The sequence below is a fragment of the Myotis myotis genome, unplaced genomic scaffold (genome assembly GCF_014108235.1).
Source record: "Myotis myotis isolate mMyoMyo1 unplaced genomic scaffold, mMyoMyo1.p scaffold_m19_p_1, whole genome shotgun sequence".
In the NCBI taxonomy this organism is placed as follows: Eukaryota; Metazoa; Chordata; class Mammalia; order Chiroptera; family Vespertilionidae; genus Myotis; species Myotis myotis.
In genome coordinates this window covers 63338726-63351545 of record NW_023416313.1, presented here as the reverse complement: position 1 = coordinate 63351545, position 12820 = coordinate 63338726, and the positions used below count along the sequence as shown (strand labels likewise).

Genomic DNA, 12820 nt, shown 5'->3' with positions numbered 1-12820 from the left:
TAGAGGCATAACCTCCCCATTGGCCCTGCCCTGAGTGTGACAGTGGCGGCACCCCAACCCCCTGATCGGCCCTGCTCTGTGTGTGACATGGGGCGGTGCCCCAACTCCCCTATTGGCCCTACTCTGTGAGTGACAGGGGGGAGCTCCTCAACCCCCTAATGGGCCCTGCTCTGTGCGTGACAGGGGGGAGCTCCCCAACCCCCTGATGGGCCCTGCTCTGTGCGTGACAGGGGGGAGCTCCCCAACCCCCTGATCAAACCTGATCTGTACATGACAGGCAAGGAGCCCCAACCCCCCTGATGGTCCCTGCTCTGTGCATGACAGGGGGCAGCGTCCCAACCCCCAGATTGGCCCTGCTGTGTGCGTGACTGGGGGTGGCGCCGCTACCTCCCCATCGACCCTGACTTGAGTGTGACAGGGGGCGGTGCTCCAACCCCCCAATCGGCCCTACCCTGAGCATGACTGAGGGTGGCATCGCAACCTCCCAATCTGCCCTGCTCTGTGCATGACAGGGGAAGGCGCCCCAACTCCCCAATCTGCCCTGCTCTGAGCCCAACCAGGGGCTGCACCCAGGAGCAGGCCTAAGCCAGCAGGGCGTTATCTCCTGAGGAGTCCCAGACTGCGAGAGGGCACAGGCCAGGCTGAGGGACCCCCCTTCCCCCTGAGTGCACAAATTTTTGTGCACCAGGCCTCTAGTCCTATATAATAAAAGGGTAATATGAAAATTGACCCTAACAGCAGAACAACTGATTGCTATGATGCACACTGACCACCATGGGGCAGACACTCAGTGCAGGAGCTGCCCCCCCCCCCCCAGGTGGTCAGTGAGTTTCCACAGGGGGAGCTCCGCTTAGCCAGAAGCCAGCTCATGGCTGGCTAGTGCAGCAGTGGTGGCGGGAACCTCTCCCACCTCTGCAGCAGCGCTAAGGATATTCAACTAACAGCTTAGGCCCACTCTCCCTAGGAAGTCATCTCCGTTAGTCGGCCATCCCCCGAGGGCTCCCAGAGGGATATCTCACTGCCAGCTTAGGCCCAATCCCCCTGCTAGAGGACACAGGCCAGGCTGAGAGACCTCCCCACCCCCCGGAGTGCACACATTTTCATGCACTGGGCCTCCAGTTATTAATAACAGTACATAACTACTTGTTAAGAGTAACCTCCCCCGTCCATTAGGAGAGAATTGCCTGAAACTGAATGATGGCTAGCTACCCAAAATAGCAAGCATAATGTTTTAGACTCTTGGAATGCAGGAGTTAAATAATAATAGCTTTACTTCTTTGAGAATAACATCAAACACCCATGATATGTGTCAACTGATACATCTGATGTGAGAAGAATCTGAACCTATTAGCTGCTCTGTGGAAAATCATCATTAAAAGAGCATGGGCCTTTGGTTTTGTTAATTCATGAACATAATCAACCATTGCAATTATTTAACTACATTATCTGTATGCCTATTAGTTAGCAGGAAATGAAAATAAAGGTTACAGAAATAAAAAAGACAATACATGGTGCCTGACCTCAAGGAGCTTCCAGGCCTCTGGGTGTGACTAAGTGCTGTTTATTGATAGCAGAAAATTAAATAGTAGTTTCAGTTCAGTAGTTCCCAGCCATTGCTAATTATATTGACCAGATAATTGTGTAACAAGTAGTGGAAGGAAGGTTCATTAACTAAGTTATTAAAAATAAAACTAGGGGAAAAACCAAGAAGACTTTTTTCTTTGCACTATAAAGGAACTGTGGTACCAGAGTAATGACCTGCCAAAGATGCCAAAGTCTTAATCCCTGGAATCTGAGAATAAGCTAGGTTACCTAGCAAAATGGAATTAATGCTTCAGATCATGTTAAAGCTCTTTCTCATGTGAGCTTAAATGGGGTGAGAGTTTGTATTATTTGGATGGGACTAGTGCAGTGGTCGGCAAATCACGGCTCAGGAGCCACATGCGGCTCTTTAGCCCCTTAAGTGTGGCTCTTCCACAAAAGACCGGCTCTTCTACAAAATACTGACTTCTGCACATGGGCCACGAAGTTCCAGTCGCACTGTATGTGCATGCCCACACGTGGTATTTTGTGGAAGAGCCACACTCAAGGGGCCAAAGAGCCACATGTGGCTCGCTCGCGCGGTTTGCTGACCACGGGTCTAGTGTAATCACAGGGTCTTTAAAATTGGAAGAAGGAAGCAGAAGAGGAGAGTCTAAGGAGATCTGACTACTGAAGAATTAGTTGACTTTGGGGAAATTTCAGAGAGAGACAATGTTGCTGGCTTTGAAGATGGGGCTATAGAACTGAAACATATAATATTAGTAACCAATGTTATCCCAATTTAATTAGAAAAAAAGGAAAATAAATACAGGATTATCTAGTAAAAAATTAAATAGGAAACATTTTTATAAAAACATTAAGAAACATAAATATATAAATACCTTTCCCAATAACTTTTGTTTTCAGTTACTATTTAGTCTACTCTATGGAGGGGATGATAACTGAAAAAGGTAATTATGTGGGTTTTTTTTGTTTTTTTTTGTTTATTTAAAAAATATATTTTATTGATTTTTTTACAGAGAGGAAGGGAGAGAGATAGAGAGCTAGAAACATCGATGAGAGAGAAACATCGATCAGCCGCCTCCTGCACACTCCCTACTGGGGATGTGCCCGCAGCCAAGGCACATGCCCTTGACCGGAATTGAACCTGGGACCCTTGAGTCCGCAGGCCGCGACCTCTATCCACTGAGCAAAACTGGGTAGGGCGGTAATTATGCTTTAATGTGATTAATGTCAATAAAAGAAATGGAACAAAGGAATGAAAGCATGGGATAGTAGCAACTAATCACACCTTATCAGCGCCAAAGGAAAGTTATTCAGCTTAATTACCAGGGCTGTTCTGATGAAAGAAAATGAGATGTGCAATATACCAAAGCAGTTTGTAAACTGCGAATTTCTAAGCAATGTATATTTTCATTATCAAGACTTTATTACCCTTTCAAAAGTCCAATTTCCCCTTAATTTTCTTTTACTATCTTTTTCTATATAAAATACAGAAAACAGAAAAGAATCTTGATAAAGACTAAAAGTTGGTCTAGGTAACATTCTCACACCTTTATATTTTCGCAATCATCAATATCTCTGACATATTAACTAACCTTTTTAGACCACTTCCATGACAACTCTCCAAGAGGCAGTGGCTGATTGAAGCTCAATAATTTTCTTTATTAAATTGTATAAAATAATGACAATTATGATCACTAATATAAGATTAAATTTAATCTTTATATGAAAAGTGGACGAGTTGCAGCACATATTGGAATGTAATGTATAAACACATTTCAGAACTGAGCTCAGAACCAGAAATATTATTCATTCATTGCAAGCCAATAGTCAGCATCTAAATAGATCCCTTTTGGAATCCAGTCTCTGCTTATGATGTGCCAAGCACTGTGAGAGGTACTTGGAAGAGAATGTTGAGCAAGACAAACACAATCCCTGACCTCAATGAGCTTGCTATCTACACCCCCTGTTGATAACACAGACCGTACTGCAGATAGCAGAATCTTACAATACTACATTCTCCAAACTGTAGGGGCAATTTAACTAAATTTAATGGCATTCAAAGAGTAATTCTCAGTCTCATCATTATATTCAAATATCACCTTTAAGATATTAAATTTGGTAGAAAAAGAGATTCATCATTAATTATTTGTAAGTTTGATTTTTTCCCATCTACTCATCTCTTTTCCTCATTTGAGTAGATTAGGTACATTTAATCATTTTGATCACTTAATGCCTTGAAGACCTCATTTGCAGCAAAAGACCTTAGTACTGTATTCAGCCAATCTTGGTGTTTCTGAAATTATGACAGAAGGCAGAGTTTTAAAATTAATATTTAAAATCTTGTGACTTTTCTTTGAGATAAAAAGGAATATGTCATACTGCTGGGTACATAAAATACATCATTGAGCAGAATAAATTTTCCCAACATATGAATAGGAAAGCATACTCTGTAAATGTCTTCTTTCCTGAGAAAATAAGGTTTTCAACCATTGATTTAAAAAATTGTTTAGAAGAACCCTTACTTGAAAAGGAACTTGAGACTTTATTGAGTATTTCCTTGCCATTTGTAGTGTATTTAGAAAATAACAATCTATAATAATTAAAAGGTAATATGCTAATTAGACCAGACATCTTCTAGAGGTCATTCCGGACCTCCTTCCTGACGAATCTGAGGAAAGAGGGAACCCAGCCCGGGTCTGGGTGCCTGCGGATGGCCCAAGGGAAGCCAGCCTGGGCCCCAGTTGCCTGCAGGCGACCAGAGGAGGGAAATCGCCCAGGTCCTGGATGCTTGCCGGTGGCTGGAGGAGGGAAGCCCGGGTCCCAGGTGCCTGAGGGAAGCTGGTGCCAGCAGCTGGAGGAAGGAAGCCTACTCTTGCACGAATTTTCATTCATTGGGCCTCTAGTAAAATATAACATTAGATTTTGAGGTGACACAGGTCAGCAATAAAAGTCCATTACTGAGATTTTCTATTTGGTAAGAATTTTTGGCTTTCACATTAGATCATAGTGTTTCAATATATGCATTATCTTTACAATAATGCTGATCAATATATATATATATATATATTTTAAATATAGATTTCTTTAGTGATTTCAGAGAGGAAGGGAGAGGAAGAGAGAGATAGAAACATCAATGATGAGAGAATCATTGATTGGCTGCCTCCGGCACACCCCCTACTGAGGATTGAACCACAACCCGGGCATGTGCCCTTGGCCGGAATTGAACCTGGGACCCTTCAGTCCGCAGGCCAATGCTCTATCCACTGAGCCAAACTGGCTAGGGATGATCAATATTTTTAAAGGACATTTTACTGATGAACAAATCCAAATATATCATTTTTACCTGCTTGACATAATATGCACTAATGCAAAGGAAATAGTTCAGTAAGATGCTTGGATAAATTATATGATTATGGATGCACATGGAAGTAAATGAGAGAACTGAAAGTTGGAATGTGGCCAAATGAGTAATACACCGCTTTAACATTGTCTAGAGCAGTGGTTCTCAATCTTGGCTGCACATTAGAATCACCTGGGAATCTTTTTAAAATCCTGATTTCTGGGCCTCATCCTCCAGAAATTCTGTTTCTTTGTTATGGGGTGGGGCCACAACATTAGTAACAAAGAAACAGAATTTCTGGAGGAGGACTCCCAGAAATCAGGATTTTAAAAAGATTCCCAGGTGATTCTAATGTGCAGCCAAGGTTGAGAACCACTGGCCTAGAGAGACAGTTAATAATAAAGTCATTAGATAGTTGAAAATATCTTCAGGGCAATTGTAAATATTTTCAATCAATTAAGAGAAATGTGTCCATTTCATGGGCCTTCATTAAACCTACATCAAAATGTATGGGATATATTTTGTGTTTCCAAGGAATGTAATCATGAAGATAATCGTTCAGTATTCATTTCAAAGGGGCCCATTGTATGGCAATTTAATTATAAGAAAAGGGTGACATACTGAATCCTTAAGGATAGTGTTTAGGTACATTAAATCACTCAACTATGTATTGACCCTTAATATAATATTACTACATCAGTGTTTTTAGATGCAGGGGAGACAATAAGTAACCCATTTAGTATTACATAAAGTTGAGTTTCTTCTTTTGTGTTTATGTGTATGGGTGCCAAAGTACTGTATTCAGCCAATATATTTATCTATGTACACAAACAAAGGAAGAAACTTGATTATCTACATATGTATATAGTAGTTATTTACTATACTCCAGTAGTAATTCCCATGTCACACTACTTTATTTTATTTACTTTTAGGTCTTTGATTTTCAGAAATTCAGAGTTTAACAAATTAGAGTAGAGATTTACATATGACCAAATATCTTGTTGTAAAAGAGAAAATACTATACTAAACCTGTAAGGAAAATGTCAAAAGGCTAAGTACATAAAATAAGTTTAAACTGACCAAACACACATAAACAAATTCAAAATTAACTTAAAAAGTTTATGTTTCAAAGGCAATGGTAAAGGTTAAATTATAAAGACATATGTTTATAATTTTAAATATTTAACATTAAACATTTAATATAATTAAATTTGATATTAAATTAAAATATAAAATACATTAACTTAATTAATACATTTAAATTTAATCTTTAATTTAATTTTTCATAATTTGAGTTAAATAATTTTTTCTTCCAAGTAAAATTTCCTTCAAATTGGTAAGGGAAGCCCATGTGTCCTTATATGCCTACCTTTCACTCAAGGAACCATCATGCATTTCAGCTGTGACTGAGAGCATGCCATGCCTCAACCAAATTATTTGGTTCAGGGATTAGCATAGGACCCAAACAGGGCCTGAGACTTGATATACGGATATATTTCCATATAAATTATATTTGATAAACAGACAAAGAAGGGGAAGGATCGTTGTTTAGTATAATAACCTGTAAGGATATGCTGGGAGTAACCAGTGCCATCTGTCTTGCCTAAGAATAAAGCCAATAGTTGAACTGAAGTAGAGATGAAGGTAGGTAAGTGGGTATCTCACTACTTTCAAGTTCATGTCTCTATGTCATTACCATAACAAGCTCCTTAGATCCATTATTATTATTATCCATATTATCCTTCCAGTCTCCATAACTAGATCCATTAAAATGCACCTACCAATATATCCATGACAATATCAGGCTGGGATCAATATTGTTTCAGGCAAAGGAAACGAAAGAACCCAAATAGCTCATTTGATAAAGAGTACTTCAACCTTGTTGCTTATATCACTCAAGTAAATCAGTTCTATTCAGTTCTCCCAGGCCTGAAATTAAACTTTTGCCTTATCAATACTTTCAGAATAGAATCCTCCCACTAACGCAATCTATCTGCTTTGATTCTATTTTAAGGACCACCTACTCCTATAAGTTTCTGGTTTCTGTATATTGTTAGTTCCCTGATTCTGAAATCTAGCCATTCACTGGTATATTCAATTAATTACTTGCATAGACATCTCTGACAGTGAGCCTGCCTAGATTACTGCCAATTGCTTTTAATAACTCTTCCTGAGTATCTTATTCCCCCTACTTGACCAAACTTCCTCTCAGAGATTTGGTTAAAAGCTAAGCAAATTAAGAATGATGCAGAATTAAAAAGGTAGGGCAATATAATGAGTAATAGAATAAAGAGTTAGCATAAAATTTTTAACTTGCAGAAATTATAAGGAAACACAGCAAGGTATAAGTGTTTTTATTTTGCTAAAAATTGTACAGGTCTTGCCTCTCAAAGGCTCTAAGTGCATGTGGCAATGAGTAAATTTGTCAGTTCATATACTGATACTGAAAAATGAGAATAGATAAGGATAAAGAAATTTAGAAAGGTAGAATATCTGAAAAGCACATTACGATGAAAATGGGAAATTGTCCTTGGTATTTAGGTAGTAAATATAGAAGAGAGTAAATTATATAATATAAAATACTTATTCTAATTCCTGGCAAATAAAATATATAGAGATATTATTTTTATTATTTTTATTGTTGCAAGATTTTCTATTGGATCAGCTATACTTTGTGAAAGCTTGTAGGATTTTGAGAGGCAACAATCAAGTCAAAGTCCACCCATACAGCTTTTGATTATTGCTGCTGAAGTTAGACACTTCTTTTATCACTCACAACTAGAATTTAGTTTGCATCAGTCATAATACTTACGTTACTTTCTCTATTAAGAGAGTCATATAAATATTTTGCCTCTTATTTTTTTTAATTGTAAGCTTCTTAAAGGCTAAGACTACATTCTGTAAAACTTTTTTATCTCACATTTTACATTGCTCTAAGCAAATGAGCAATGAACATTTGCTGAATGACACATTTTTAAAAGCTCAACACTTGCTAAACTCTTTCCAAGCCTTTTAGAAAATGTTTTGAATCAATCCATTCAAATAAAGTGTCCACATTTCTATTCTCTTTTCATGCATTTACTTTGAATCAAAGACTTGATTCTTCTTTGTTAGGGAATTTAAAGTAGACTTTTATACTGTGCCCTTAATGATAATTAACTGTTTTTGAAAAAGTGTTTCTCTAATTAACTGGATATAGAAGCTTAATCATTTTTTTAAAGTATATTTCTCTAAGCAAAATATATCTTCAATAACATTTGGCTCCTGCAGGCTGCCTGATTCCATCCATAGATGATGCTTAATCCATTCATTAATGAAAGCAATTCCTAATAACCAAGATAAAAGTCAAGTGCAAATCCAATGTTTGAACTTAAAATGAGGGCACTGATGAATGGATATGTAAATAAACATAACCCTCTTCAAGGTACAAGGTATTTGGATAGATTGATGTTTATTTTGGACTCTTGCCCAGTTCTTTACTAGCAAGATTTATTGTAAGTATCAAAGGGAAATTTTCTTTCACTAACAAGAGTATTACTGGAGACATTTTTAAGGATACAAGCAATGTAATTTTAATAAATTATTAAATTAAATAATAAGTCAGAAGCAAGTTTTTCATCAAATTAAAGAAAAATGCTTTTTTAAAATTATTATTCCTAAAACCCTGCTTCTATCAGTGATACTCCTCACTCCCCCAAAGGACAGAGGAGTGTCATCCATGGGCATTAAGGGGACCCAGTCATACACAGAGCTTATAGCATCTTATATGCTAAAAGGAAAACAGAGGGAAAGAAAATGAGGAATTTCAAATGAATGTAAATGATTCTATGTGACTACAAATTTAGAGTGCATTTGCAAAAATATTTGCCTCATTAATAATAAAAATGTATTATTTTAATTTCCTAATGTAGCCCATGTAGGACTTAGAAACAAGATGACAAAGGATTTCTGCATGGACAGTTATATTAAGGAGTAAAATCCTCACTTCAATGTTATGAAAATGCCTTTATCCAAAAATCACTTTTCTGTTCCGTATATTACAGGACTATTTTGATAGGACTAACTAAAAAGTCTTTTCTCACCTTAAAGAAAGATTTAGGGTTTAAATTTGTTATTTCAAATTATGTTTCAGCAGAGGTCATAAGAATGCTATTTATGGTTATAAAAATCATACATAATCTGATTGAAGAAAACTGACAGACCCATACGCAGCCTATTGGTTCCTTTAGTAGAATTTACTATGCTCAGTAAATAATCCTATCCATGAATCTTGAATGTGTGTTCAATCCTTATTTTTACTGATGAATCAATTATTTTTTATTTTATTTTTGTTTATTTTATTCATTTCGGTCTCTTGGTCTTTTTTGGTGACCCCTAAATAACTAGAATTAAGCAACAAAAAGGACAATTTCCGTGCTGGACACAAAGGAGGTGCTTCCGGAGAGTGCCACAGACTTTTGGCTGAAATCTACCCATTAAGTTTAATGCGGCTCTGGCTGCCAAAACCCCAGGCAACCTTTGAATATTTAGGGCTAAATGTAACTACCACTTGCTTTGGTCGCTGGAAGTCCACAGGATCTCTTATTTGTTGCTCCCCAGATTTCTGCCAACCTTTTTATGCTCTGTTCTATCGATGCCTCTTTCTGGCTGAGTCTTGTATATCTGTTTTCCAATATTGTTGACAATGCTGAGTAGGTTAAGACAAGAAAACCATTATTTTTAAAATGTTTATTTATTTGCTAAGGAAAATAAGTTGCACTCCGGGAGGTAAAATTATCTTGCTGTTTTTGTTATTTGTTTGTTTTATACAACTGTAAAAACTAGACACATCCATAGTGGATGTAAAACTTGTTCTGAGAGTCCCTCTTAAGGCAAATATCTGAGGAAACACGTATTTCAAAATATGTATTCCTTACCAATCTCTGTTTATCTCTCTCATTTGATTATATCTATCTTTATTCCCCCAATGAGAAAAAAAAGAGAGAAACTATCTCTGGGATCAGTTAGAAAACAAGTAGATTACTTCAGAAAAATAAAATAATCAAAAACAATATCATTTTTGCTTAATTAAATGCAAGTAAAAAATTCCTAGACAAAGCATCTTTGCCAATAATGGTAAATTTATGAAAAATGCTTTTTGTTTTACCTTGGAAAGTTAAATAAAAAGTCTCATGCTACTCAATATTTTGTGAGACTTCATATTGTAGACAATATGCCATGCTAACTTTCAGTAACATAATTTTAGTGGCCTCCAAAGAGTTAAGTACTAAGTAGTTATTGAAGTCTTCATAAGGGGGTAAGCATGATATGTCAGATTCTTGGAACCAATAAATAGAAATAAGCATTTTTTCAGTGTTCCAAGATCTGTCCAAAATGGTCTTTTATTATTAAACTAGAGGCCCAGTGCACGAAATTTGTGTGGGGCAAGGGGAGGAAGGGGTCTCATCAGCCCAGCCTGCACCCTCTCCAATCCGGGACCCATTGGGGGATGTCCCAGGGATCGAGCCTAAACTGGCAGTCAGACATCCCTCTCACAATCCTGGGCCGCTGGCTCCTAATCAATCACTCACCTGCCTGCCTGCCTGGTCATCCCTAACTGGCCCCGCTGCCGGCCTGGTTCCCCCCAACTGCCCCCCCCCCACCAGCCTGGTCACCCCTCATGCCCCCCCCGCGGGCCTGGTCACCCCACACAGCTTGCTGTTCAGTTGTTTGGTCATCCTCACTAACCCCCTGCTGGCCTAGTTGCCCCACACAGACTGCTTGTTCAGTTGTTTGTCGTCCCTCACTAACCCACTGCTGGCCTCATCATAGGCAGCCATTTTGTGAGGGCATGAGGGTTAATTTGCATATTACCTCTTTATTATATAGGATAGAGATATAAATGTTTTTGAAAGGGGAAAATATAGTATTGTCTTTATGACTTCCAATTACTTGAAAAATGAAGATGCATTGGAGTTAGATTTCTTTTGGAAATATGTATTGAAAGCATTTGGTACAGGAATTTATATTAAAACTAGAGGCTCAGTGCACAAAATTTGTGCATAGGTAGGGTCCCTAGTGGCTGCCGGCTGCCAGCTGGGGTCTCCCTTCCCTTAGCTGTCTGTGGCCACTGCTGGCTGGGGCGGGGCCAGCAAGGGGGAGGGACCATGTGTGGTTGGCTGGCTAGCCCCGCCCCCTGGTCAAACTCCCAGTTGAGGGGACAATTTGCATATTAGGCTTTTATTATACAGCATTTGACTTCAAAGGGATTTAATAGAAATGATTAAACTTTTCCTTAAAATTTTTGTTGTTGCTGCTAGATTTATTAGAAGAATCTGACAGGACAAAAAAACCACAAATGATAATAAGTAAGCTCCTTAAAATTTTTCAAGATTTAATAAAGTTGCTTGCCATGAAAATATCACTTACAAAAATCACACAAATCTCAAACACTTACCATATTCACTGTCATAGAATATGATGAATTTCTGCCAGGCATATTCTGTGATCACTCTCAGGATAACCTCATTTAAGTAGACAGGTGGGCGAACAGAGAGTGTGTAGTCATCATTCCTGTTGCTCCGGGTGAGTCCACAGCCACTCCTTGGGGTCCCAGCTGTTGCTCGCTGGATGAAGAGGTGGGGGATATGCATAGCATCTGCCAAAGACTGGAGGGATCCTGCTGATGTGCAGCCAATGGAGCTGACCAGAGCCAAGATGCCTTGATTCATAAGTTCACAGGCTGCAAAAAAGCATAGTAATATTGGACTGTCAATGAGTTTCATATATTTTCTCTTTTTTTGAGAAGCAGTGAAGTAAGCTTATGAGCTATTACACAACTATGTAAACTTTTTTTAAAGGAACATTCTAACTGAGGAGATCCTCAAATTACAAAATGATATTGAAATACAGTTTAAAAATTCTGCCCTTTAGTTATTTAGCCTGTGCAAATTACTTAGGTTCTCTTGGTCTCAGTTGCATCATCCATAAAGTGAATGAAATAGCATAAATCTTGCAGGATTATTGCCAGGGTTAGATATAGTTCAGTGACTGTTATCTGCCTCTCAGATGATGGGCATTCTATGCTTTTATAATTATTAATGTATATTAGAGAAAAGGTAATGCCTTACTGAATACATAATATAATGTTTTCAATAAGGAGATAATATGTAAACTGGTGAATGAATGAAGTGGAGTGGGGTGTTGAAGGGTTTGAGTAATGATTTCTGGCCATAGAAAACAGAGCCAGCTGGGATTTAAAACTTTGATAACACTTTGTCTCTTTTACTAAACTGGAAAATTGACAATGCTTTTGTTCTTTTTCTTAACAAATTAGAAAACACATAGTCACATCAAATACTAAATTTTAGCAACAATATCATTCTGGTTTCCAGCTGAATAATTTCTTATTTCTACTATATGATGTATGCTCTCTGATTTAATTTCATTTTAACCATTCTATATATGAATATATGCTAACTTCAAAACATATATAAAACTAAAACAAATATAAATTATAAGTAAATGTAAAGACAAAACATACATGGGGAAAAAAGAGATAAGAAGTGATATCTCAGAATGCCAATCTTTAAAGTAAAAACATTACAAAGGAAAAAATAAAAAAGTAAATAAATACAAAGAAAAGTAATTCAGAAAGAATCAAGACAAAATAAATTCCATTTAGAAGATTATTTATTATAATTGGCTCTGTCTTTATTCTAGATTTTAGGCATTCTAATTCATACATTCTAAACATTCAGACTTTAATATAAATTATTTTACACAGTTCTTGAAAATTCAAAGGAAGACTGAAATGATAAGTACCTACATGTAATAAATTGATCAGTTAATGAAAGCTGACAAAGTCTAAGTTTAGAAGTACTATCTTAATGGCATGCATATAAACATCAAACAAATTCATTATGATTAATGGTAAGAAAACTAATATATACA

General features: G+C 37.4%; 1 protein-coding gene across 1 annotated transcript in view; it reads right to left on the bottom strand.

Moving 5' to 3' along the window:
• Positions 1-12820, bottom strand: part of GRID2 (glutamate ionotropic receptor delta type subunit 2) — a 1375820-nt gene that overhangs the window by 699451 nt on the left and 663549 nt on the right. The window contains exon 3 of the mRNA XM_036339775.1: positions 11325-11609. Coding sequence (XP_036195668.1) covers positions 11325-11609 — 285 coding nt within the window. The remainder of the gene's footprint in view (positions 1-11324; positions 11610-12820) is intronic.